Here is a 25,684-nt window from a genome sequence, read left to right as displayed (position 1 = left end):
ACATCATTCAAAAACGCCTCGAAAATAAAAACAAAATAATTTTCTGAAAGCAAAAATATATACACACAACTACAAAAGTATACAAATGTTTAATTTTGCTTGTGGTATGTATTAAAAACACACACAAAAAAAGAAAGAAAATGACAAATCCTCACTCACGTCCGTTACTTTTAATTCCTTAGCAAAATAAAAATTTTATATTTTCGTATTTCTTTCTGATTAAAATCACAAATCTTATCTTGAATCGTTATCTTTTCTCTTCTTTCCTTAAACCAAAACCCAAAAAAGAGAGACCAGACAAAACAAAAACAAAAACACAAAACCACTCCTCCACCATTAAAAATTAAAAAGAGAAGTAATAGTCTCACGCACCCTCTCTTAAGCGATGTCATCGGAAGAGAACGAATCGACACCGTCTCAGGCGACGGTAGAAACGACGGCGACTTCACCGACGAAGAGAAAAGAGTATCCAGAACCATTGGATTCACATGAAGTCGTTGTTAAAGATTCTTCTCGCTTCTGGGATACTCTCAGGCGGTTTCACTCCATTATGACCACTAAATTCATGTAACTATATATTATTCTCTTCCTCTTTGTTCTTCTTACTTTATTCTTCTCATACATATTTCGTCATTTAATTTCTCTTAATTTATTGAATATATATTACAAAGGATTCCTGTGATTGGTGGAAAAGAACTGGATTTGCATGTTTTGTATGTGGAAGTCACGAGGAGGGGAGGTTACGAAAAGGTCAACACTTTTTTTTTTTGGTTTTCTTTACCCAATTTTTTTTTTTATGGCTTTATATATTTTATATGTTGATTTTTTTTGGAACAAAATGCATGTAAATTTAAAGGTAGTAGCAGAGAAAAAATGGAGGGAAGTTGGAGGAGTGTTTAGATTCTCTGCGACCACAACAAGTGCTTCGTTTGTCTTAAGGAAACATTACCTTAATCTTCTCTTCCATTACGAACAAGTTCATCTCTTCAATGCTCGTGGTCCTCTTCTTCATCCCACAGGTTTTGTTTATTTCTTACTTGAGACTTCTTTTAATTCAATCCTTTTGATTAATGCTAACCAATGAATCATAAAGTACTTTGCTCATATCGTCTTTAATGCCCTAAGACTAGCAAATTCAATTGTTTACCATTTTGACTTGAAATTCATATAAGTTAGTTATATTACAAATGAAAATTCCAAAATGTTAAGTTTATGGGTTCGATCGTGGGACACATTCTTACGAGTACTATTAATTAGTTACAAACTTGGTAATCCACGATTGTTTTTACCGAATTTTACTCATCAGTTTTTTTATCTATATGGTTATTGTAATTATGATCTTGGAACTAGACGTTATTTATTTATGCTAACACACATAAAATGAATATCAAATTTTGCAGCTACATTTCATGCCAAGGATCCTTCAACGAACAAAGAACTGGCTCTAGTCGAGTATACTCCTCCGAGTATAAGATATCATAATTCTCTTCCTCCTCCTTCTCAAGGTTCGTATCGTACCGTATTATCTACGTTTTATATCATTGTTTTTATAAGGACTAGTGATTTAAGTCTATTAAATAATGATTAGATATGTGTGTAACTTATATTTAGGGGCAGATTTTAATGTCGCATGATGATTGTCCAGTTAGCTTTATGTACTAATCGTAAAATCTTCATGTTTATCTCAAATATACTTTTCAAAATATAGTCTAGAATCATAATGGTCCCACTGTCATTATGGTTGATGCATATTCATTTGGATTTTGTTGGCTAAAATACATAGAAGCTATAAGATTTTTTTGTTCACATAAGATAATGTTATGTATTTTTAAGTTTGCTTATCATATATTACATGTGATATTTTTTTAATACATGGCACAGGTTCATCGAGTTTCACAGCCATTGGTACAATAGAAGGCAAATTCGACTGTGGTTATCTTGTCAAAGTAAAGTTGGGCTCAGAGATTCTTAACGGCGTGCTTTACCACCCGGCCCAGCCTGGCCCATCATCATCACCACCAACCACTGTACTCAACGGTGCCGTTGCGCCTTATGCTGATACCGGGAGTAGACGACGCCGTTCAGGAAAAAGACGAAGAAGCAGACGCAGAGAAGACCCGAATTACCCAAAACCCAACCGGAGCGGTTACAATTTCTTCTTTGCTGAGAAACATTGCAAGCTCAAGTCTCTTTATCCAAACAAGGAGAGAGAGTTCACGAAGATTATTGGCGAATCGTGGAGCAATCTCTCTACCGAGGAACGAACGGTAACAAATTCTATCTTAATAACCGTGACCGGTTTAGGGATGTAATTAGATTTGTTGTTAACCGAGTTTTTTGATTATTTTGATTGTAGGTTTATCAGAACATTGGGTTAAAGGACAAGGAGAGGTACCAAAGGGAGCTGAATGAGTACAGAGAGATGTTGAGACTCAGGGATGGTGACAAGACAAACGGCAAGGTTTGCTAAATGATTTACTCTAAAAACAGCGAAGTTAATTTGTTTTGCGCCGTTTCTCTCTTATAAGATCGGACGCCTCTCCGTTTTTTCTTTTTCTTTCTAACTTGTCGTTATCGTTTTATCGTAATTGTCCTCCTAATTGTCCATTGCTAAACTTAGGCCCAGTAAGTAAGGCTTGACTTACTTGACAAGATTAGCCGTGCCCGTGCGTTTGGATTTATTTTATTGGACAGTTCCTTGAGAAAGTCAGTCCTTAGATATATTCTGATTTTTTTTTTTGGTCAGCTGTTTCTGAATCTTAGATGGATTTCTTTTCTTAGCGGTCATGTAATTATAATCAAGAGATTGTGGTAGCTTTAATTTTTGAAAGTAAGCTTATCTACTAATGCAAAATTAGACAAAAGCTATCAAATAATGACACGTAACCTTACAAACATCTAAAACAACCAATCACACAGCAATTCCACGAAGATAAGATAACTCTTAAAAGGCTCTTACTAAAACCATCTCCAACCTATCTCCATTTTTATCTTCATAATAGAGTTTGGAGGCAATTTTGCCCCAACTCATCTCTATTTGCGCGTCTCCAAAATAGAGATTTTCATTTTTTCTCTATATATGGAGATCTCTATTTCCATTTTACATTACAATTTGGAGATCTCTATTTTTTACTCGAAAATAGAGTAGGGTTGGAGTAACCTCCAACTCCAAAATTGAGTTACTTCATTTTGAAGAAAAAAATAGAGATATGGGTTGGAGATGCCCTCACGTGCGTGATTTGTTAAACAAACCAATTCTTATTGCATCATCTAAGATTATCTCCAATGGTTTTCCTTATTTATTTCCTCTATAATAGAGGTGAGTTTTACTCCAACTCACCTCTATTCTCACCTCTAAAATAGAGTTCCTCTATTTATAGAGGAATCTTTTGTAGTAAAAATAGAGTTTTTCTATAAATGGAGAAAAAAAATAGCAATCTCTATTTTAGAAATGAAAATAGAAGTGGACTGGAGTAAAATTGGAGATGCTTTAACTAAACTTCTTCCCTTATAACTTCGGAGATAGAAGTCATGATTCCTTAGGCCCAATAACAGATACAGGCCGCGCTGGGCCTATAAGTCCGCTAAATAATTGAATCTGACAATAGAGAATATCACGAGATGAACTCATTATTGGTTTAATAAATAAAGTAACAAAGTTGCAGAGAGTTCATGGATCCAAGAGTCGGGCAGGAAAAAAAAAACTGTCTCTTTTTGGTCGCCTGGTTTGTTAAAATCGTGAAACCAAGACTCTCTTTATCGAATGGAGGGTTACTCGTCGAACACAGTTCCCAGATCTTGAACAATTCTGGCTAGTGGCATTTTCCCATTTGGAATCTAAATATGAATTTTTACATCAGTAATGCGAAGAAAGCTCTCGACAGTTGTCGCATTTTGTGTTCACAGAGTGAAAAAGACACATTTGAAGATTTCATCTTTCATATCTGTCTACTAAATATATATAGATTAACAAATTGTATAGATCATGATTTCGACGAGCTTCAATAATACTTTTCCGGTCGAATATAATAGCTGGACATCGATTTTCGTATGTGCATTATGGTCTACAGTTGGTATGAATAGAGTAAACTAATATCGGGTTTCATATAAAGTATGATAAAATTGGTCCAATCTATAACGAACTTGTCCTCATTAACACATTTAATTATGTCGTGTGCGCAAAAACAGCACGTGAGCGATGTTAAAGTATGAGGAGTGAGCAAAGATTCGTTGTTGACACATCGTCATGTGATATGATCGATCATATGAGTCATGTGATACTACCAATCTACCAAAAAAAATTCATAATTTAAGCAATAATTGTGACCAGCTAATAGTTGTTAAATTGATGAGATCTCACGGATCCGGAACAAGGTTTAACGATGGAGTTCCTTATTCCTTTTTTGTTTTGTCATCGGAGTTTTTATCATTATGTTCAAAGCCTTCAACTATTTCATTATGTATCTTTTTCGTTTTTCCATTGATTGATTCAGTTGAAACCATTTTATATATATTGATACACACTATCTCTTAACTTAGTTAATCATGTAAAAACAATTCCTAAGTTAGTTGTACGGACAACGAGAGAAAAAATAAATAAATACAAGACCTCAGATAGAAAATTATTTAGGAGCTGGCCTTGAGACCCTACAACGTGGAAACAGTGAAATGCTTGCATAACTTATCAAGGATATATATCTATATATCACAGAAATATACATCTCAGATATTTAAGTTCGAGATTGTAAAAAATGATCTCATGACAATAATATTCACATGTAGTTCTTCTATAGATCTGGATCTATATACTATATAGAGATAACTAGAGTTTGCACTGTTATCACATATAACAGATGTGAACATAGACTAAAAGGAGCACATATTTAATATGTGATTTCGTAGCATTGTGTTGGCTACGTTCAATATCGGAGGCTGACAAAAAGAGAAAAGGAGAAAAAAGATAAAAAAAAAAACAAAACTTTAGCTTAATGTATTTATTATGTCATAGCTTAAGTTAAATATATATATCATAACATAAATGGTTTGTATACTAAAATCTTCATTTCATAAACAAAAAAATCACATTAATATACAATATGACAATTATTTTTGTTTATGACTAGTATATTTATATGGCATTTCTTTTTCTTTTTTATTTTCCATGATATTTTTCTATAGAGAGGTAAGGTAAATAATGTGGACCATTATTTAAAAAGGATTATTTAATTGCGAGATTCTAAACTGGATACTCCTACTATACATGTTTTGTAGATAAAAACCATTAACCCGTAACAAAGTAAAGAGTCGTGAACTTAACGTCTCCTCTCTCTCTTTCTCTCTCTGTTCCCTTCTTTCTCTCTACCTACATCTAAAATATGGTGGACTCGGTGGCACTCTTCTGCACCGCCGGCCTCATAGCCGGCGCCCTCTACTGGTTCATCTGCGTATTAGGTCCAGCAGAACGCAAGGGCAAACGAGCATCAGACCTCTCCGGAGGCTCAATCTCCGCCGAGAAAGTCAGAGACAACTACGACCAATACTGGTCATTCTTCCGGCGACCAAAAGAGATCGAAACCGCCGAGAAAGTTCCAGACTTCGTGGACACGTTCTACAACCTCGTTACAGACATCTACGAGTGGGGATGGGGACAATCATTCCACTTCTCACCACATATCCCAGGGAAATCTGACAAAGACGCCACAAGAATCCACGAAGAGATGGCCGTCGATCTCATCAACGTGAAACCTGGACAAAAGATCCTCGACGCTGGCTGTGGCGTGGGCGGGCCGATGAGAGCCATCGCGGCCCATTCAAAGGCCCAAGTCACTGGGATCACCATCAACGAGTACCAAGTGCAACGAGCCAAGCTACACAACAAGAAAGCTGGGCTTGACTCTCTATGCAACGTCGTCTGCGGTAACTTTTTAAAGATGCCCTTCGAGGAAAACACGTTCGACGGTGCTTACTCGATCGAAGCCACGTGTCACGCTCCTAAACTCGAAGAAGTCTACTCAGAGATCTTCAGAGTGATGAAACCAGGAACTCTGTTCGTGTCCTACGAATGGGTCACAACAGAGAAATACAGAGACGATGACGAAGAACACAAGGACCTGATTCAAGGGATCGAGAGAGGAGACGCGCTTCCCGGGCTAAGAAGCTACAAAGATATAGCAGCGACGGCGATGAAAGTTGGGTTCGAGGTAGTGAAGGAGAAAGATTTGGCTAAACCACCGTCGAAACCGTGGTGGAACCGGTTAAAGATGGGGAGGCTAGCGTACTGGAGAAACCATGTTGTGGTTGTGATTCTTTCGGCTGTTGGAGTTGCTCCTAAAGGAACTGTTGATGTTCATGATATGTTGTTTAAGACTGCTGATTACTTGACTAGAGGTGGTGAGACTGGAATCTTCTCCCCGATGCATATGATTCTCTGTAGAAAACCAGAGAAAGCTTCTGAATGATTTGGTTTGAGAGATTCTTCTTCTTGGTTCTATTTTTCAATTTCTTGTTTTGCCATTTAAGAATCTTTTTTTTGTCATTGTATTAATATGCTTTGGTGTTTAGTGTTCTTTTTTTCTTCTTCTTCTTTTCAATTTGATTTGTTTTGATTGATGATGAATCACTGGAAATTTGGTATTTTATTTCTTATATATGATAGGCTATATATATCTGTTTAGTTCTAACTTCTAAACTGTGGAAGATCGCTAAGGGTAGCGCCAGCGACTAAACAGGGGATTAGCACTGCACGTGTAGTGTTGTTTGTTACTTTTTAGATGAAGGGCTAGTTTGGTAAATGAAAATGGGGTTAGGTGTGTACGATAGTAGTAAGCACAGTCACATAAAAACAAAACATATTTGACATCGTTGTGGCCTTGCGATATGCCGTGTGCGTATCAGCGTATGACTTATTCGTCAATCGCCCGATCATCAATTCATCATCAGCATCACAAAATATTCTTCAACATATACACATAACAACAAAATCCAGATTTACTGTGTATGAGGATACAAATCCAGATTTACTGTGTTGTACGGATGAAGGACAAGAGTTATTCATCATACAAATATGTATTTGAGTAAGGGAATTGTAATAAAATGGTGTTTGTGTTCTTTAGCTCTCGATGAGCTGTGCTTGCCTTGGATCGATCCCCTTTGGAACCTCTCGCAAGTCGCAACGTAGTATATATTCGCAACAAGTCAGAAGCTCGTTGACTCAGCATTATTCATAAGGGTGGTGGCACTGCCAGGCATACTCATTTTCGATGTTCACGTTACAGAGCTCTTCGTTAATATAATTTCGACTTGTTTATATATATATATATATATATATATATATATTTTTGAAGACATTTATAAATTAAATTTTGAAGTTGGCACTTATTTATATGCATGTCATTAACATTAGATAATTAATTTAATAAGGAGGTGAATGAAGAGGTGAACCTAAGTATTAATATTCTTTACTTTATAAAAATTTAAAAAATTGATTTGATAGAAAGTGATTTTTAACCTCACACAGTATGTTTTACTTTCACGGTTTCGTATGATGAGTTTTTGCGGATTAAAAATATTTTAACATGTTGTGTGATCCGCCTAGCATGGCGGATTTGGACTATAAAACCAACACTAAAACTATTAGTTTATTTCATATACCATAGATTTGTAGTCATAGTTTATAAAATTAACTTATAAATTATTTAATATATGAACTACAAAATATTACACATACTACAACATATTCTTAATATTTCAAAAAAAAAATATACACATAAAAATATACACTAACATACCATATATGCATATATACCTTTGTTTAATTATTGAAAACAAAACTAATTATTTTAAAATTTTATATTCTATCTAAAAACAAATTTAATGTAATTAGGTTCTAAATCTAGTAAATTTAATGTAAATTTAATGTAATTTAAACTGTATAAAAGTAAGAAGAAAAAAAAATATTTTAAACAAAAAATATAAATTACTTAAATAAAATTTAATTAATTAGGAATTTGAAAACTTGTGAAAATCTAGTTATATTGATATTGGTTGTTAGTCAACACATGGGCTGAACGTAGAAACATTTTACATGGGCCATATTTAATCGGACCAGATTGGGCTAAATCATGCACCAACATTATTGAAGCTCCTAACCCAAACTTCTTCCCTATACATATTTCGTGGAGAAAACATGATCCCTCCCAACAATAACAGATACAGGCGACGCTGGGCCTATAAATCCGCAAAATCATTGAATCTATATTTAACATTTTTAAAAATATACTTCAGAGAGTAATGTAATCTTTATATAAAATACATAAATATTTATATATGTATCTAAACAATCTTTATATTTAATTTTCTATTTTCCATATAACATTAATGTTATTAATCATACAGTATTAAATATATTTATAAAGTTGCAATGATATATTTTTAAAAAATTACCGCAAGTTAAATATCAATATGATATACTTATAAATATCACGAGATGAATTTCTGATTGAAATAAGTAACAAAAAAAGTTTCAGACAGTTCATGGATCCAAGAGTCAGGCCTCATTTGAATATTTTAATCAAATCGTGAAGCCAATATTTTACAAAAAAAAAAAAAAAAATCGTGAAGCCAAGAAACCAAGACTTTCTTTATTGAATGGATGGAGGGGTACACGTCGAACATAAGTTCCCAGAGCTTTGAATAAGTCTGGCTAGTGGCATTTCTTATTTGGAATCAGAATGGAAAAAAAAAATGAAAAAAAAATAAAATAAAATAAACAATATAATTATTTGGATAAGTGAATTATATTAGTTCATATCGGTTTGGTGATCAGTTCGTTCGGTTTGAGTATAAAATTGCCATATTGAACTCGAAATTGAAGAAAAACAGCACGTGTGCCATGTTGAATGAGAAATATACAAAATGAGAGAAAAAATTACAAAACCTACACTAGAAAAATATTTAGGAGCTGGCGACCAATGACCAATCCTACACTACAACGTGGAAACACGAAATACTGACAATGCTTGTATAACCTTTTTTAAGTTAAAAAAAAAAAAGATAAGTAGATAACCTTTTTAAGGATAATACAACTTTTTAAGGATTAATACATCTTAGATATTTAAGTTCGAGATCGTAAATTATTATCTGATACTCGCATGTTCCATAGATATGTATGTATCTACAAATAATTAGAAGCAGTTTCTGTTATTTCTTCTGGCGAAGGCCTGGCAATCTTTCCTAATTAATCTCAATAACGTCTACAGATTCTTTTTGACTAAAAAAAGTTTTTAAGTACAACAACAATACTCTGTATTTTTGATCATATGCTTGGGAACATTTAAGTACAACATTATTCAAACCCCTACAATACTAAACTAAATTTTACGTTACATATTTTTATTCATGTTTGGTCGAACTTTTGTAGACTTTTTCAAGGACTAACAAATACATCATACGTGATTATGATTCTTGGTAATTAACTTGACACTAGACACTAGTATACGGCATTTTATTTTATAACCTGGTAATTAACTTGACACTAGACAGTAGACACTAGTTAATTAACTTACGACTAGACGTCTAGAGACACTAGCTAGTATATGACATTTTATTTTCCCCTTCCGAAACTCGTGATATTTTCTATAGGGGAGAAAAGTAGTGCGGACCATGTAGATATAAGTTTATGTTATCCTAAAAATGATTACCCATTATTTCGTTCCAAAAATCTAAACTGGATCATATTCCTACTACTATATATACACATGCATGTTTCCTACATAAAAATCATTAACCTAACGTATCCACTCTATCAGCTCCCTTCTTTCTCTCTACCTCGCTTCCTCTAGAAAATGGTGAACTCGGTGATACTCTTTTGCACCGCCGGTCTAGTAGCCGGCGCCCTCTACTTGTTCGTCTGCGTCTTAGGTCCATCAGATCTAAAGGGCAAACGAGCTTTAGAGCTCACCGAAGGCTCAGTCTCCGCCGAGAAAGTTCCTGAGTTCGTGGACACATTCTACAACATCGTCACAGACATCTTCGAGTGGACATGGGGACAATCTTTACATTCGTCACCACATATCCCCGGGAAATCTAACAAAGACGCCACAAGAATCCACGAAGAGATGGCTGGCGAGCTCATCAACGCGGAATCTGGACAAATGATCCTCGACGCAGGTTGTGGCCTCGGTGGGCCGATGAGAGCCATCGCTGCCCATTCTAGGGCCCAAATCACTGGAATCACCAACAACGAGTACCAAGTGCAACGAGCCAAGCTACACAACAAGAAAGCTGGACTTGATTCTCTCTGCAACGTCCTCTACGGTAACTTTTTAGAGATGCCCTTCGATGAAAACACGTTCGACGGTGCTTACTCGATCGAAGCCACGTGTCACGCTCCTAAACTCGAAGAAGTATACTCAGAGATCTTCAGAGTGATGAAACCAGGAGCTTTGTTCGTGTCCTACGACTGGGTCAAAACTGAGAAATACAGAGACGATGATGAAGAGCACAAGGATTTGATACAAGGGCTCGAGAGAGGACACGCGATTCCCGGACTAAGAAGCTACAAAGATATAGCAGCGACGGCGATGAAAATTGGGTTCGAGGTAGTGAAGGAGAAAGATTTGGCTAAACCACCGTCTAAACCGTGGTGGAACCGGTTAAAGATGGGAAGGTCTGTGTATTGGAGAAGCCGTGTTGTGGTTGTGATTCTTTCAGCCATTGGTCTTGTTCCTAAAGAAACTGTTGATGCTTATGACTTGTTGCTTAAGAATACTGATTACTTGATTAAAGCTGGTGAAACTGGAATCTTCTCGCCGATGCGTATGATTCTCTGTAGAAAACCAGAGAAAGATTCTGAATGATTTGATTTCTTCTTCTTCTTTGTTTTTTGTTCAATTTTCTGTTTTCCCCTTTTACCTTTAAAAATGTTTTGTTTGTCATTGTATTAATATGTTTTGGTGTTTATTAGGGAAGCAAGATCTTGGTTCCCTAATAGTGTTCAATCAATGTGTTTTTTTTCTTCTTCTTTTCAGTTGGATTGATGATGAATAAATGGAAAATTTGTTATTTTATTCCTTACAAATTATTCGCCTGAAAAGTCTATCGATGTGATCTGCCGCCTTGTTTTTATTTGTATAGAGCAATGTATCCAAAACGGTGGAGTTACGGGGTAGCTTGGTAAACAAGAATGTGGTTAGGTGTGTGTGACATTGTGTCCGATAATAGTGAATGGTCGTGGGATTTGTGGCCACAGTGATAATTAAACATAGTTTGGGTCAAAAGTATAGTGGGCCAAGTGCCCATTTAGTTTGCCTATGGATAATTTTATATTCGTGCGTGGCATCTCAACTATACTTACTCCGCGTATACATGTTAAAAAGTCAATGGGAGCTGAGAAAATGTCTAAACTTTGACAGCTGATGCAATTTTTGTTTTCTTTAGCCGAATACATTTTCCTTTTTTACCAGACCGAAGCTACAATTACAAATTTACAAATGGATGGACCTTAAGTAAAATAACAACATTTGGTTTGATTTTGATGCTGATGGAATCTTCCAGAATATGTTGTCTTTATGCAACAGTTTCAACAAAATCAAAAATTGCTTTTAGAAACAGTAATCTCACCAACTTCACATATTCCTTTTTATATTGTCAGAAAAAAAAATCTAATCAACAGTGAACACAATCCACACAATTTTTAAAACAAGTGGACATAAAATTCTTGGACCCATTTTAAAACATCTATCCACATTAGACCATTCACTGAGCTCTAGCCAAATCTACACAATGGCCACCGTCGCTAACTTCTTAGCCAAACCAATCTCCACCGTAGTCCCAAGGCCGTCCTCAGCCGTTGCTTCGACCTCCTCCTTCGTATTCTTCAACCAGAATAAAACCAACTCTCTGTTCCGGAGGCAAACCCTCCCGAGGAAACTATTTTCCGCCGTAAAAGTAAAGGCCGGAGCGACGCCTTCGGGAAAGGTTGGCACACCGCCGGCAAAAGACGAGAAGTTGCAGAAGATTCATAGCGGAGAGGAGTTCGACGAGGCGTTGAAAAATGCGAAGAGCAAGCTTGTGGTTGCGGAGTTCGCTACGAGTAAGAGTGATCAGAGTAACAAGATATATCCGTTTATGGTGGAGCTGAGCAGGACCTGTAACGACGTCGTTTTCTTGCTCGTCATGGGTGATGAATCTGACAAGACCAGAGAGCTTTGTCGGAGAGAGAAGATTGAGAAAGTTCCACACTTCAGCTTTTATAAGAGCATGGAGAAGATACACGAGGAAGAAGGTGAGTATCCCAAATTTTCCTGGTTGCTTATCTAATTAATTAATCTTAAAACAAATTAAAATTGAAATTAGACTTTTTAGTCAAACGATGTTGCACATGATTCGTTGAACAAATCTCTCAAATTAAGAGAAATAATATAACACAATCTAGATTTTAATTAGCGGATTGGTATCGCACTTGTAAATAAACTGATTGCGATTTACGATGATTATTTATGTTGGGTATTTGTATGTAGTTGATGTTGTAACACTAGTAACCACAACGAAATTGAAAACAAAGAGACATTATTGCATAATTAGCCTAGTTATTAGTAAAGTAATAGAGTGGCAAAGGCGTAAATAAATGGAAAAGTTTGACCATTGGCAGGTGTTGAACCGGACCAGTTAATGGGAGATGTGCTGTACTATGGCGATAACCACTCGGCGGTGGTGCAGCTACACGGTCGACCTGACGTAGAGAAGCTGATTGAAGAGAATCACGTGGGAGGGAAGCTGATCGTGCTTGATGTCGGACTGAAACACTGTGGTCCTTGTGTAAAGGTGTATCCGACAGTCCTGAAACTGTCCCGGTCGATGTCGGAGACAGTAGTGTTCGCTAGAATGAACGGTGATGAGAACGATAGTTGTATGGAGTTTCTCAAGGACATGGACGTTATCGAAGTTCCCACTTTCTTGTTCATCAAAGACGGCGAGATTCGTGGTCGTTATGTTGGTTCAGGTAAAGGAGAACTCATCGGAGAGATTCTCCGGTACTCGGGGGTTCGTGTCACGTATTAATTTGTATCAAAACTCAATTTATTAAAAAAGATAAATTGATATTTTTTTGTTTTTGTCTGTACCATTTGAGACCGGTTTATGTGAGAAAAAAACTCCAAAAAAAAAAGAAGAAGATTATATTGGGATTTTCAGTAAAGGGAATGAAATGTAACTGTTACATAAAGATTATGATTTGTACCACCTACCCAATGAAGATACTGTACTATATTTTTGTACATTTTACACAAATGATATTCATTTGGCATGTGATATAAATGGTTGATTGTGAATTACATTTAATATTGGGACAATTTGGTGTTGTGAAGATATTGGTTGTTGTCACTGTTGTCAGACACATGTCCATCATTCAAGAAAAACAAAAATGTAACAGTAACAAAAAAAAAAAAAACAGAAGTGAACGATCATCATCATCAACAACACAATATAGTCTTCAACTGATTAAGAACAAAATCCAGATTTATTGTGTATGATGATCAGTTTACAATTTTGGATACCACTAATTTATATATATTGAAAGTGAAAAAAATGGAGATGAAATTTTTAATCTTAAGTGGTTTGAAGATGAAGTGGTTTAGGTGGATCCATGGTTCTTCTCTTCCACAAGTTAACTTCTTTCTTTGGTCTTAAGTTTAACCCTAACGGAGCTGAGAACGGGATTATTATGTCGTCTTCGTCGTCGTCATCATCATCGCCTCTCAAGTTAGCTCCTCTCGTGTCGTCGTCGGAATAGTAACCACGGTGATGATCAGCCGGCGAGTCTTCTCCAAGTTTCATCTCAGCCGCCCAATCAAATCCACCTAAACCTTCACGGCTGCTTGCGAATTTCTTCATCTGACCTAACGAAGGCACGGCCGCCGCCGCGGAAACCATCGTGACAGGATGTTCATCCGCGGCGGAGATGGCGGTGGGATGAGATTTTCTTGATGCGGTGTTCGCCGACGAGAAAGAGAAGAAACGTTTGATCTTCGAAACATGACCTTTATCATCTTCTTTGGTCAAAGACGACGACGTTTTAGAGACTTTAGGTATAAGCGACGCAGCGGCTTTCTTCTTTTTACCGGTTGGGCATTTATTAGACGACTTACCAAGCTTGATCTGACCGATGCAAGAGACTTTAGGTGAAGTGGGTTCGTCCCAAACGCTGTCGTTTTTGTTTCTTCTAACCCTAGCCGCGTTAGGAACCAAAGGAACCATAGGACCAGAGAAAAACATTTTGTTAGACGCCGCGCTACTGTGGTGGTTGTGGTGGAGATCTCTTCCTGGACTAAACGGTGGAACTCGATGTCCAAACGACATAGCTTTGGGAAGCATCTGCAAGAGCTTGTTCTTGCTTTTAGGTTTTGAAGTCAAAGTATGGTGTTTACTGTCCATTGATGATTACAAGAAAAGCAAAAAAAAAAAAAATCGTAGATGAGAACAGAGGATTGTGGGTTTTTGTTCTTTGGGGATCTATTATGATGTGAGAAGAAGGAAAAAGAGAGGAAATGAGTTTGAAAAGGTCAACGATGTGGCCTGGATTGGAGGAGAGTTTTTGGTCAATTGTGATATAAAAAGGAAGAAAGACCTTTGTGTTTTTATACGGCCGACTTATAAAATTTTAAATGCGTAAGGCATGTCCGATTGTTGCAAGTTTCCTCTTTTTGTTACTATACTATTACTACCTAAAGGCTTAAAGGTAAATAAATTTTATCTTTATGGTTGGATGACGATTAGTTAATTACTAATTTGACTTTAGTTTGGGTCTTAAAAGTCTAAAAATCAAAATAGTATATTACTCTTTTGAAATAGGGGTTTGATAGTTTGGACCTCCAACATGTAAAAACAAGAAAAATTCAACTATATTGGAAAGTAGAAGTTAGAACTTATCAACGATGCATTGAACTAGTTGGAGCTAGTATTTTTACTAATTACAATCGCCCCACAAATTTGTAAAATAAACCGGTTGTTGAAACTTGAAAGATTAAAAATGACCAACGCATTCAGTAAACATTTTTTTCCATGAAAACAATAAACAAAATAATCATAAGGCTTAAATATTTACCAATGTGTGTGTTTTTGTTTCTTCTGCAAATAACTTAATAAGAGAAGTATATTAAAATCACATGTTGTGTCTTTATTGAATCACCGAACTTCCTGTTTAATTTAGTGATATCTTTGGATTTACTATTTCGTGCTTCATAGAAAAACTTTTAAAAATGGGAGAATATTAGATTATTTAGTCCACCCAAAACCAAGGCACGAACAAACTAGTAAACGATTTATTTAATTAGGCTGAAAAATGTGACAAAAACCGAAATAAACCAAAAATAATGCAAAATTGTCCACTAGTGAGGGGAGATTAAAGAAAATGATACTATTATTCAAACACGATGCTAATCCAACCTTAGTATTCTTTTTTTTTTCTTTTGAAGCTACCTAATTTGTCTCTTTGCAGTATTGCGTTGTCGTTATTACTTATTACTGCGATGGTTCGGAGAGATTCCCAAAGTTGGGAACCATTAAGTAGGAATCGTACCAAACCAAGCTACAGTAAATTTCACGATTAATAGTTTAATACTGATTACCGGTTTACACTTAAAACCTGTATTGCACACCGTTTCATTAATTCATCATCATGTGCTTCTCACGTGACTTCTTCTTCTCTCCATTTTTTTTCTTTTAACTCAGGGGGAACATCTATTGCCCTAAATTTCGATTTCGATTTCGATTTCGATTTCAGGTTTTCTGAATCGAGAGATCCTTTTCACAAGCGTGAATTCTTGTTTCAACGGGTGGGGATTAAATTATGATGGTTCAAGCATTGGATTTGCAGAGCTTTATTCTTCGGGCTCGAGTTCTTAAGCTTTACCGACAAGCATTGAAGATAGCTCACAGAGCTCCTGTTCATGTTAGAGGTTCGTCTTTTCATTTCTTGTTCCCGAACACTATCTCGAGAATCATATAATACATCTGAAACTTTCAGACACGAGAAAATTGCGTTCACCGTCTAGATCTAGTTGATTACAAAATCTTGAAATTTAGGGGTTTAGTAGTTTTTTGAACAAAAAGTTCATGGATTTTAATAAGCTTTGTTGGTTGTTTCTTGTGTTCGAGTAATAAGTGTGTTTGTGATTGGATTTATACAGGGGAATTGAAACAGACGGTTAGGGAAGAGATGGGAAAGAACAGAGACTGCAACGACAAACAGAAGATTCGGTATCTGATTAGTGAAGGTTTAGAGAGAGTTAAAGGACTTGACGAGATGTTAGATATGCAAGGCCATTAAGCATTGGTTGGTGTAAAGATGATATGTTCTTTTTTTGTAAGCTTTTCTACTTTTAATTGAAGGTTGATGCAATGCTAGATTCTTTAAGTAGAAATTCTGGTCATCTTTGTGTTTAAGCTCATTTCTTGCATGTTTTCTTCATCTCTATAGATTGATATGTTTTTTCAGTGAGCAACATCCTATTCTCTTTTACCCTGAACTTTATGATCTCTATTCTTTTTGACGTTTTCTCAGAACGATACCACTTTTGTTGTAGTCATCTTCTGCTGCAACCCATCTATGAAGCTTCTTAGGTAACATGAAACCCTTTCTTGATGGGTTGCAAGGGAACATCACTAGAATAAAAGTGATCTCGTTAGGGAAAAAGAATTGGGATCTTAAAAGTGTGTCAGAGAGATTCAGGTGGAAGAGAGTTTGATGTTGCTCGTTGAAAATAACAACAACCTATAGAGATGAAAAATATACGCAAGAGAGAATTTAACCATAATAAAGCTGATCAGAATTTATACTTGAAGAGTTTAGCATTGCATCACCTTCAGTTAAGCACAAAGTAAGAGAATATTTGGTTTCTCATAATTGTTCATTTGTTTTAAAACTTGTTTGCTCGTTTGTGTCTTCAAAACCATGTTTGTGGATTTCGACATGGCAAAAAAAATATATATATATATATATACTGTATTTAAACTTAAAGTTGTATGTCAGCTTCTTCTTCATCTTCTCACATCCTTTCTGAATGCACGTGACAGATTCTGTATGCCATTTTCAAGTCATTGTGTTATTTGTTAAGACCGCCATCTTTCCAATTCACATCTTCGTGATGAGTCACAACTTTTGAGTTCATCATAGGAAGAGATAGAAAAAGGCTGTTTCGGTAGTATTAATGGAAGTTTAGTTCTACTTCTCTCTCTCTTCTTCCTCTGTGGAAGTGGAACACAAGCCAAAACACTCCAGACTCCAGAGGTTCAATAGACAATTCTATGCGCCCGAGCGATTATATTGGGCTATAAATGGGCCTATACAGCATTATGAATAAGCCCATTTTCTATGTCGTTGTAGAAGACGAAAATTTTCAATTTTGGTGGAGAGAGAGATGATGATGGCGGCGAAGCTTCAGAAATGGCGAAATCTGTCAGGTCGTCTAGATCTGATGGCTCGGAGCGCCGTGTTGACGAGACGTCTCCTGCACGAAGGTCCAGACACCGTTGAAGAGCTTCTCGATAGACATCTAGCGAAAAAAGAGAAAAAAGTTATCGACGACGATGAAGCTGCGTTGCTGAACAGGCAGCGTCTGACGAGCACGCGCCGGGAGGCGCTGAGTTTGTACAGAGACATATTACGAGCGACTCGGTTCTTCATGTGGATTGATTCCAGGGGAAATCTGTGGAGAGACGTGCTGAGAGAGAACGCGAGGAAGGAGTTTGAGGCGGCGCGATTTGAGACGGATCCGGAGGTTATCACAAAGCTGCTGATCAATGGAAGCGATGCGGTTTCGTCTGCTTTGGATAAGCTTGCGGAGAAGCAGAGAGAGATGATCGAGAAAAAACGCCGTGGTGATCAACCGTGACTTGACTTGATCATTGTGCAGGAACGTTACAAGAGCTAAATTGACTTGTTTGTAAGGCTCTTCTTCCTGATGCCTTTGGAACTATTGCTGTAAATGGGCTGCGAGAAGAAGAAGAAGCTAGGAGATTTTTGGTTCTTTGTCATTTTGAGTGTTGCACGAACTTAGATTTTCATTGAAATGTCATTGAAGAGTCTGTATACATACACACCTCTACAAGCTATAAACAAGGCTTTTGATTCTAAAATAACTTGTTGCAACATCATAACGATCAATAAATTGGAATCTATAACCTCTTTTGTTTCGCCAGAGATCACCAGAGACGAGTAAGATCATCATAACGAAGATGAGTTCCCTTCTTTAGATCTCCACAATCATTGGCCTGCGGAAAGATTCCTAAACCAAGGTCGAGAGATTAGTTGGCCTGCGGAAAGCAAAGAGCAAGACTTAGATGTCTCAGTACAAGCGTATAACCAAATCTTTGTCAAAGAGAACAGAGTCCCAAGGTATGAGGTTAGTTAGAAACCAGAGAGAATTGGGTTACGTTTTCTCTTCCGCTTCTACGTAGCAAGCCTACTATCTCTGCAAGATCTGGAGGTGGTGGACATGAAAAATTAACAATTTCCCCGGTGCATGGATGCGTAAAGCTATCAAGGAAAAACAGAGTTGAAAAAGCAGTTATTAACTGGTTCTGCTCCTAAGTTTTAATCGAATATATAAGATTTGAGGCCTGAGTTATCTTACCCGAGAACTATAGCATGAAGGCACGGCCTATCCAGTCTGGAAATTAGCTCTATGATCTCTTCTTGATCACTGCGGGAGACTCTTTTCTGCAGAAGAGAAAGGGCCATGCTTTTTGTTCCACCATACACTTCGTCACCCAATAGAGGAACTCCCATATACTTAGCATGAGCACGTATCTACTTCAAATCAAGATGGTAGAAATAAGACTTTTCAGACATCACAAGTTCAATTGTTCAAAGCAGCTTGAAATAGATGACTCAGGGCAGTAACATAAACAAATAGGCCAACTAAAGCTCTTACAGACAACAAAGAAACAGTAAAAAGTAGTAGACTTTCAAAGATAGTAATGAATATTCCTTCTTGTAGACAGAGTTTCACACTGAACATTTGAGAATACCTGATGGGTACGGCCGGTTTCCAGTCTCCACTCAACCAATGCAGAGCCACCTCCAGCTAGTGTTTCAATTACCTTATACCTAGAAGAAAATTGTTTGAGAATATCAGTATCAGTTACACCGCTCTTGAGAGATTTTTTCTAATCATTCTGAAGAATAGATAGATGCAGTGTTTATAGTGCTTGGTGCACTAGTAAAAAACTGCTCTCATCACCTACTAGCAGCATGGCGGGCTCTTCCACCGCTTACTCCTCCAGGTATAGCAGCCATACGGATGCGATTACTCGAATCACGACCAATCGGTATCTCAATACGCCCCTGAGGTGGAGAAGGAACACCAGTAGTAAGACTCACATATACTCTTTCAATTGTGTGTAGCTTAAACTGTTCCGCTAGATGGGCATGAGAATGTTCATCCTGCCATTACACATTTCATTAAAGTCAGAAGAAGCAATCAAAGTAGTTATTCTCTAAAACAAGCCACCAAAAGAAGAAGAAGAAAGAAAAACACTAACCTTGGCTACAACGAGCAAACCAGTGGTGCCTTTATCCAACCTATGAACAATACCAGGACGAACTGAAGCAGCATATGAACTAGAAGAGGTCGTCATCTCTTCATCATCTGAAAAAGTTTCATCATCGGAATCATCTTCTTCTGGGTTTGAATAAACAACACAGGGAAGACTACAATGGTGAAGTACGCCATTAACAAGCGTGCCAGTAGGATTCCCAGGCGCAGGATGAACAACCTAAACATATGAAAGATACTTAAAAATCCTAATGACGGTTTCTCAAAGTCTATATAATCTTAGTATATTGAGAAGATGTGATTACCATGTGAGCTGGTTTGTTAACAACAAGAAGGTGTTTATCTTCATAAACTATATCTAATGGTATATCTTCAGCTTCAGCTTTTAAAGGTTGAAGCTCTGATATTGTACAATTGACCTCATCGCCAGCTTTAACATTATGCGAAACCTAGAAAAGAGATTGAACCTGGTTGAGAAAGATTAGGAAATTGAAAATAATTAAAGAAATTGAATCCAAAGTGAAAACCTTATCAATGACTCGGCCATTGACGGTAACGAGTCCCAATCGAATACTAGACTGTACACGAGCTCGGCTAACGCCAATGACACGAGAAGAGATCCACGAATCAATCCGAATCTTCCCTTGCACGGAGTCGACTGTCTCCTCGATTCTGAGACCGGCGTTGTTAACTCTGGGGATGATGCTCTCCGTGGGACTACAGGCGACCAAATTGGGGGTTCCAGAACTTGCTCTGACGAAATTGGAAACCCTAGGTAAAAAGGAGAAGAAGAGAGAGAGAGACGAAGAAGGATAACGAAGGGATTTGACTGAGGTTAACGAGAAACTCGGCAGCTGAGATATTGAGAGCATCGTCGTCTCGTCAAACTTCAAAAAATAAAAATCCGGTTTTGGTATCTGAAACTAACTTGAAAGCCTCTACATGCACTAGAGGTTTTTGTACTCTTTAAACTTTTGATATGCCGCCGTCAAAAAATTGAAGTTTCTAAATCTTGACGTTATTATAAATGGGCCTTAACAAGGCTTTATGTATCTATTATAAAAGAATTCAGTTAATTTTTAAATTGACCACTTGATTAGCTAGCTTTATGGCAGTTTTTCAGAAAAAAATAATAGTACCTTTTCTGTTCTACAAAGAGAATCATTAAGACATATTTTACACAAATTAACAAAATATTGAATTATATATATGCTCCTATTTAATAAGTAATTAATAGTTTAATTAGTTTTAAAATAAAGGTAAAACTAGGAATTTTAGGGTAAAAAAGTGCATTGAAAATATGAAATGGCACTCTTTGTGAAATAAGAAAAAATCTCTAAAATGATACTCTTTGTAAAACTGAGGGAATAATAATAATGGGCTCAATCATATTATTGTTTTACTCGGTAGTGAAAGTATATAAATAACTAAAAATTTTACATTAGTCAAAATAAAATAAGTGGCAAAGTGATTTGAATTTACCCAAAAATGGTCAAAGGAGGAGAGGCTTCGGCTCCACCTAACCTGTATTCACTAACATTTCTTAATAGGTCCGCCGCAGCTCATACATGTCTGGTGAGATTAGCATCGTTACAAATCTTATCATCGCCCCTACATATGTGCATACGTCTAAGACAAAAGAATGTAAAACATATGTGCATATATAACAGAGTGAGTTAAAAACATGCTTTGTATTTTTGTAAATTTAAGTTTGAGGTAAAAATGCATTAATTTATCTCATTCATTAATTTCCCAAAAATCATTTCATTTCAAATGGCTCCAAAAGGTCGTTTTCATTTAACACTCCATAACATGATAATATTTGAAGATGCATTATATATTAGATTTGTTTTCACGTCAACTAATATAACACATGACCCATCACAAACTTGTAAATGATTAAATTATGAAAAAGTTATGCATAAAGTGGAATATGGTAGATCTTTCTTTTAATAAGATGAATTACCGACAACCTCTTTCCATTACATTATTTTGTTATTGTGCCAGTGTATTCATTAAATAAACTAGAGATGCTAAAAAAATTTGCATGATATATGTAAATTATGATACTACATAATTCAATAGAAAAGAATATATATCTGGCCAACGTTATTGTCATTGAAGTAGCCAATCTTTACAAAGGAGAAAATAGAAACAACAATCAATTTTTCATGATCTTTTAAACTAATAATATTGGAATGTATAATTGTAAGTGCATACATGCTAATGTATATACTATATACTATATAGTTTCCTCTGACTGAAATCTATATATACTTTTTAAAATCAGAAAAAAGTGAAACAACAAAAGAAATATTTTGATGTTTGTGTTAATCTTTGGATAAAATATGTGATCTAGCTTAATAAAATTGCCGCATATGAGATCAATCCACATAAACTTTCCAGGCTACAGATTATACCCTGAATATAATCTCTTTGTAACAACATGAAAGTGAGCTTCCAAAAATTTCATAAAACATGCTTGACTCATTTTTTAAAAACAAATCACTAAACAAAACCATATTATGTAAATAACCAAAATTCCTTCTGGTAATGGCAAAAAAACTAAAATTTTGCTATATTTTTCAACGATCTTTAAACTATTATTACAAACTTTTTTTAAAAATAATTTATATTAAAACAAAAACAAATTTGGTAGCATCTGCGGAGGTCCTGAGGATGGTGGACAAACTTTTTTTTTTTCCTAATTATAAAAAGTAGGAATTGTGTCCATAAATTAAGAATGGTACTATAGAGTTTCAATTATAATGTACTTTGTAACGTGACAAACAATTATATATTTAAATCACAAATAAGGGTTTACGATCAAATACAAAACAAAACGAGTCATCTTAAACGAATTTTGTTTGTTTTTTTTTTTAATATTCACGCAGGTACTTATAATTCATTTTATGTAACATACCAAGAAAGAAAGCATAGGAATGCATTAATTTGCATCTCATTCGGGTTTATTTATCGTACGTGTTTACTTTATTTATATAGTAGAAGCAAATTAAAGCATCCGTCATTGTAGTTGAGTATATCATCTGAGCAGCTTGGGATCTGAATCTGTAGTTCCTTTCCTCATCATCGCCACAAATTCCTCGTAGTTTATCCTCCCATCCTATATATATATCAATCACAATCATCATCATCCATCATCGTTAGACCCGAAACGAAAAAGAATCAGAAGTAAATGTTTTCCTTACGTTGTCGGTATCAACATCATCGATAACTTCATCTATGGTCGCATCATCACCCATACCATATTGTGTCATGGAATGTTTAAGCTCATCCCTTGTGATAAATCTGATTTTACAAACAAACGGAATAACGTGTTAGTTGTGTTTATTTAGGTGAATTAGAAGGAGACGTGTATAAGAATTAAGAATACAAACCCGCTTCTGTCCTTGTCGAAGAATTTGAATGCTTCTATCAAATTCTCTTCCTTCTCCAATCTATGGCGATGCATTGTTGCTGTTATAAACTCAATGTAATCAATCGTCCCACTTTTGTCCACATCAGCCTATATATATGAACATAAACAATTTTAAAAAGTTTTGCATGGTTTGATAATTAAACAATTGGATATATTTATTTGTTTTTTTCTTACAGCTTCCATGAGTTGTTTGATTTCAGATTCCGTAAGCTTAGATCCAAGACGATGTAACCCGCTTCTTAGTTCATCAAAAGTGATGGTTCCACTACTATCTGTATCCATGTTCTTAAACATTTGCTTTAATCCCTTTATCTCTTCTTCTGATAAGTTTTCCGCTATCACCTAATAAAAAAAACATAAGAATTTCTAAATTTATGTTATTTTTAGAGCGTTCTTGAAATAATCTTGGAGATGGATACTCATATACTTTACCTTCAAGGCAAGTTTCTTGAGCTTGTTCATCGCGCGGAACTGCTTCATCCTAATAAGAACAGCGCTATCGATAGGTTTATCTGATATTTTGCTGTCTGTCATCCATGGATGCTCTGTTTTTTTTTTTTCAATAAAACAAAAACCGCATCAAAAGATCGGTTAGTTAGGACTTGAGAGGTAAAATATGTTACAAATGTAGACGCATTGCAAACATACCAAGTGCTTCAGCTGCTGTAATCCTTTTTTTAGGATCTATTGTCAACATTTTTCTAATCAAATCTTTCGCGCTTTCCGATATAGTAGGCCAAGGAGAAGTCTCAAGATCCAGCTTCCCTTCCAAAACCGCCGCAAATATAGTCTTTTCGGTCTCTAAACAAACAACATTAAATAGTACCGATATTTTCAACAATTTCATGTCTCATATATCATTCTTTAAACTGACCAGTATGTTGCAATAAATTTTGGATTGAAATTTATTTTAGCATACCTCCCCAAAATGGAGGAACACCACTAAGAAGGATGTACAGCATGACACCGGCGCTCCATACATCGATCTCTTTCCCGTAGTTTCGATGTAGAACTTCAGGTGCAACGTAGTATGCACTCCCAACTATATCTCTATACACTTTGCCTACACGAAAATTGTCATATAGAACCAAAGTTTAGTCTAATATGTAAATTCAAGCAGATTCAATCCTAGCCCTTCGGTCTCAAAAGTCTTTGGTGTGAATTAATATATTTTTTGTTGTCATTTTTTAAAGTCTTGTGGAAAACATCTGTTGACTTGGGTTGACTCAAGTCGTTTTCGGAGTTGACTTGGTGTCACACTAGATTAACCCCACACGGAGATACAATGTCGTTATCTTTTTTCTTGATTCTACCACAAGTTTAAACATAATGGTTGATCTCCTAAACACACTCAATTACTCAATGTAAAAGCAAAGACAAATCTTTTAAACAAGAAACTCAATTTTGGTTCTAACGTTAGAAATGAAACTACAATTTGGTTCTAACGTTAGAAAAGAAACAGTAGTCGTAATTTAAGTAATCAAGAAGTCAAGAAGAGATGAATTTAACGTTACGTTTTACCTTCTTCGATGAAAACAGAGAGTCCAAAATCAGTTGCCTTGATCTGAGAATCTTGTTCGTTACTAACAAGCAAGAAGTTCTCAGGCTTTAGGTCTCTATGAGCAACGCCCATGAAATGACAAACATGAACAACGTTAACGATCTGTCTGAAGATATTAGCAGCTTCTTTCTCAGAGTAACTCCCTTTCTTGATGATACGATCAAAGAGCTCTCCTCCAGAACAGAGCTCCATGACGACATGAAGATTCTCTTTGTCTTCATACGCGCCTCGAAACTCGACGATGTTTGGCTGACCCGTGAGGTGTTGCAAGATCATGACCTCACGTCTCACATCTTCGATGTCTTTGCGACGTATGAGTTTACGTTTTGAGATGGATTTGCAAGCGTATTCTCTGCCGTTGGATTTGTCAGTGCATCGGTAGGTGATTCCGAATTGGCCACGTCCGAGTTCTTTGTGGAGGTCGTAGAGAGCTGAGAGATCGATCATTGGTCGGTTTAGGATTGGACCTATTTGAGAACCGGAGGAGGAGGAAGGATGATGAGAAGGAGGGGGAGCCGGTTTGGGTTTGGGCTGAGGAGTGGAGGTGAAGTTACTGGTTTGGCCTTGAGTAACGGTTGGTTTGGGGAGAGGTTGGTAGTGATGACGAGGGCTAGAATCGGAAGAAGAAGAGATTGGGATCTCATGGGTTTGAGATTTAGAGAAGCAAAATCCCATAATGTTATTTCTGAAAAAATGTTTTGTTCGAATGTTTTTGTTTCTCTGGTTTTTGGTCGCTTTATTTGGGTTTTTAAGCATGTGAGCAAAGTAGATCGGTCTTGTTCCGTGATTTTTATTAGACTTTTTTGGTTTTGTTTTTAGAAATAAAGGAGAGAATACACGAAACGAAAATTTAAAAGAGATGAAAATAATGTTTGCACTGATTTGGGTTTGTGGGGGTGCCTTGCTTTTGCGTTTAGAGAAGGTTAGGGTATCATTTTTCTTCATTGTGGCCCCTTGGAGAGGGTCTCTTTTAGGTTCCCTTGTCCTTTTGGTAATACAATACAGTAGTAGTAGTACATAATTTATCAAACCTCACGAATAATTAAGGTTGTTTTAAGATGATTATATATATAGATTACGGAGATTGCGTTGGAGAAAAGGACAAAATAAGTTTGGTTCAACAATCTCATT

At 36.2% G+C, this 25,684-nt stretch overlaps 7 protein-coding genes, 1 non-coding gene and 1 pseudogene across 16 annotated transcripts; 6 read left to right on the top strand and 3 right to left on the bottom strand.

The window, feature by feature from the left end:
- Positions 1-37: 37 nt before the first annotated feature.
- LOC104751504 (high mobility group B protein 9) lies at positions 38-2,706 on the top strand. Its single transcript, XM_010473458.3, has 6 exons — positions 38-567; positions 672-750; positions 857-1,019; positions 1,401-1,505; positions 1,882-2,267; positions 2,357-2,706. Exons 1-6 carry the CDS (start codon positions 386-388, stop codon positions 2,468-2,470), a joined length of 1,029 nt encoding a protein of 342 aa, XP_010471760.2. The 5' UTR covers positions 38-385; the 3' UTR covers positions 2,471-2,706.
- Positions 2,707-5,058: 2,352 nt separating this feature from the next.
- On the top strand, positions 5,059-6,633 carry LOC104751503 (24-methylenesterol C-methyltransferase 3). The gene has a single exon (XM_010473457.3). It carries the CDS (start codon positions 5,376-5,378, stop codon positions 6,456-6,458), a length of 1,083 nt encoding a protein of 360 aa, XP_010471759.2. The 5' UTR covers positions 5,059-5,375; the 3' UTR covers positions 6,459-6,633.
- A 3,160-nt stretch (positions 6,634-9,793) lies between these two features.
- Positions 9,794-11,061, top strand: LOC104751502 (24-methylenesterol C-methyltransferase 3 pseudogene; annotated as a pseudogene).
- Positions 11,062-11,561: 500 nt separating this feature from the next.
- On the top strand, positions 11,562-13,222 carry LOC104751501 (thioredoxin-like protein CDSP32, chloroplastic). The gene is made up of 2 exons (XM_010473455.3): positions 11,562-12,283; positions 12,650-13,222. Exons 1-2 carry the CDS (start codon positions 11,782-11,784, stop codon positions 13,057-13,059), a joined length of 912 nt encoding a protein of 303 aa, XP_010471757.2. The 5' UTR covers positions 11,562-11,781; the 3' UTR covers positions 13,060-13,222.
- Positions 13,223-13,497: 275 nt separating this feature from the next.
- LOC104751500 (uncharacterized protein At1g76070) lies at positions 13,498-14,682 on the bottom strand. Its single transcript, XR_015585228.1, has one exon. It is a non-coding gene; the product is annotated as an uncharacterized protein At1g76070 (transcript).
- A 1,038-nt stretch (positions 14,683-15,720) lies between these two features.
- On the top strand, positions 15,721-16,523 carry LOC104751499 (uncharacterized). The gene is made up of 2 exons (XM_010473452.3): positions 15,721-15,953; positions 16,185-16,523. Exons 1-2 carry the CDS (start codon positions 15,845-15,847, stop codon positions 16,322-16,324), a joined length of 249 nt encoding a protein of 82 aa, XP_010471754.1. The 5' UTR covers positions 15,721-15,844; the 3' UTR covers positions 16,325-16,523.
- An 832-nt stretch (positions 16,524-17,355) lies between these two features.
- Positions 17,356-18,132, top strand: LOC104751497 (uncharacterized). The gene has a single exon (XM_010473450.3). The coding sequence runs from the start codon at positions 17,415-17,417 to the stop codon at positions 17,886-17,888; it is 474 nt and encodes a 157-aa protein (XP_010471752.1). The 5' UTR covers positions 17,356-17,414; the 3' UTR covers positions 17,889-18,132.
- On the bottom strand, positions 18,040-20,501 carry LOC104751498 (RNA pseudouridine synthase 2, chloroplastic). Of its 9 annotated transcripts, none has more exons than XR_015585222.1 (8): positions 20,081-20,501; positions 19,859-20,002; positions 19,540-19,773; positions 19,239-19,441; positions 19,027-19,105; positions 18,630-18,808; positions 18,412-18,532; positions 18,040-18,309 (listed from the first exon to the last, which is right to left on the bottom strand). XR_015585222.1 is itself a non-coding variant. In XM_019237504.2 (8 exons), exons 1-8 carry the CDS (start codon positions 20,423-20,425, stop codon positions 18,301-18,303), a joined length of 1,311 nt encoding a protein of 436 aa, XP_019093049.1. In that variant the 5' UTR covers positions 20,426-20,501; the 3' UTR covers positions 18,040-18,300. The 9 variants fall into 9 exon arrangements, 3 of the variants coding, with proteins under 3 accessions (XP_019093049.1, XP_010471753.1, XP_087349299.1); XR_015585223.1 differs by having other exon boundaries at positions 18,430-18,532; XR_015585226.1 differs by having other exon boundaries at positions 19,243-19,441.
- Positions 20,502-22,327: 1,826 nt separating this feature from the next.
- On the bottom strand, positions 22,328-25,593 carry LOC104751495 (calcium-dependent protein kinase 29). Its single transcript, XM_010473449.3, has 8 exons — positions 24,514-25,593; positions 23,912-24,055; positions 23,641-23,793; positions 23,425-23,537; positions 23,167-23,334; positions 22,952-23,079; positions 22,763-22,862; positions 22,328-22,677 (listed from the first exon to the last, which is right to left on the bottom strand). The coding sequence occupies exons 1-8, from the start codon at positions 25,496-25,498 to the stop codon at positions 22,597-22,599; spliced, it is 1,872 nt and encodes a 623-aa protein (XP_010471751.2). The 5' UTR covers positions 25,499-25,593; the 3' UTR covers positions 22,328-22,596.
- Positions 25,594-25,684: the final 91 nt, after the last annotated feature.

The sequence above is a fragment of the Camelina sativa genome, chromosome 16, assembly GCF_030686135.1.
Source record: "Camelina sativa cultivar CO46 ecotype springtype chromosome 16, ASM3068613v1".
NCBI classification, from domain to species: Eukaryota; Viridiplantae; Streptophyta; class Magnoliopsida; order Brassicales; family Brassicaceae; genus Camelina; species Camelina sativa.
This window is presented reverse-complemented; position numbering and strand designations above follow the sequence as displayed.

Coding starts and splice junctions, on each gene's coding strand:
- LOC104751504 (XM_010473458.3), top strand. CDS start 386: ATGTCATCGGAAGAGAACGAATCGACACCGTCTCAGGCGACGGTAGAA. Junction 1,020..1,400: donor TCCTCTTCTTCATCCCACAG/GTTTTGTTTATT, acceptor CAAATTTTGCAG/CTACATTTCATGCCAAGGAT. Junction 2,268..2,356: donor TCTCTACCGAGGAACGAACG/GTAACAAATTCT, acceptor TTTTGATTGTAG/GTTTATCAGAACATTGGGTT.
- LOC104751503 (XM_010473457.3), top strand. CDS start 5,376: ATGGTGGACTCGGTGGCACTCTTCTGCACCGCCGGCCTCATAGCCGGC.
- LOC104751501 (XM_010473455.3), top strand. CDS start 11,782: ATGGCCACCGTCGCTAACTTCTTAGCCAAACCAATCTCCACCGTAGTC. Junction 12,284..12,649: donor GAAGATACACGAGGAAGAAG/GTGAGTATCCCA, acceptor GACCATTGGCAG/GTGTTGAACCGGACCAGTTA.
- LOC104751499 (XM_010473452.3), top strand. CDS start 15,845: ATGATGGTTCAAGCATTGGATTTGCAGAGCTTTATTCTTCGGGCTCGA. Junction 15,954..16,184: donor AGCTCCTGTTCATGTTAGAG/GTTCGTCTTTTC, acceptor GGATTTATACAG/GGGAATTGAAACAGACGGTT.
- LOC104751497 (XM_010473450.3), top strand. CDS start 17,415: ATGATGATGGCGGCGAAGCTTCAGAAATGGCGAAATCTGTCAGGTCGT.
- LOC104751498 (XM_087493173.1), bottom strand. CDS start 20,425: ATGCTCTCAATATCTCAGCTGCCGAGTTTCTCGTTAACCTCAGTCAAA. Junction 20,003..20,080: donor ATGGCCGAGTCATTGATAAG/GTTTTCACTTTG, acceptor TCTCTTTTCTAG/GTTTCGCATAATGTTAAAGC. Junction 19,442..19,539: donor GTTTGCTCGTTGTAGCCAAG/GTTAGTGTTTTT, acceptor GTGTAATGGCAG/GATGAACATTCTCATGCCCA.
- LOC104751495 (XM_010473449.3), bottom strand. CDS start 25,498: ATGAAGAAAAATGATACCCTAACCTTCTCTAAACGCAAAAGCAAGGCA. Junction 23,794..23,911: donor TGTTCCTCCATTTTGGGGAG/GTATGCTAAAAT, acceptor TTGTTTGTTTAG/AGACCGAAAAGACTATATTT. Junction 23,080..23,166: donor TCAAACAACTCATGGAAGCT/GTAAGAAAAAAA, acceptor TCATATATATAG/GCTGATGTGGACAAAAGTGG.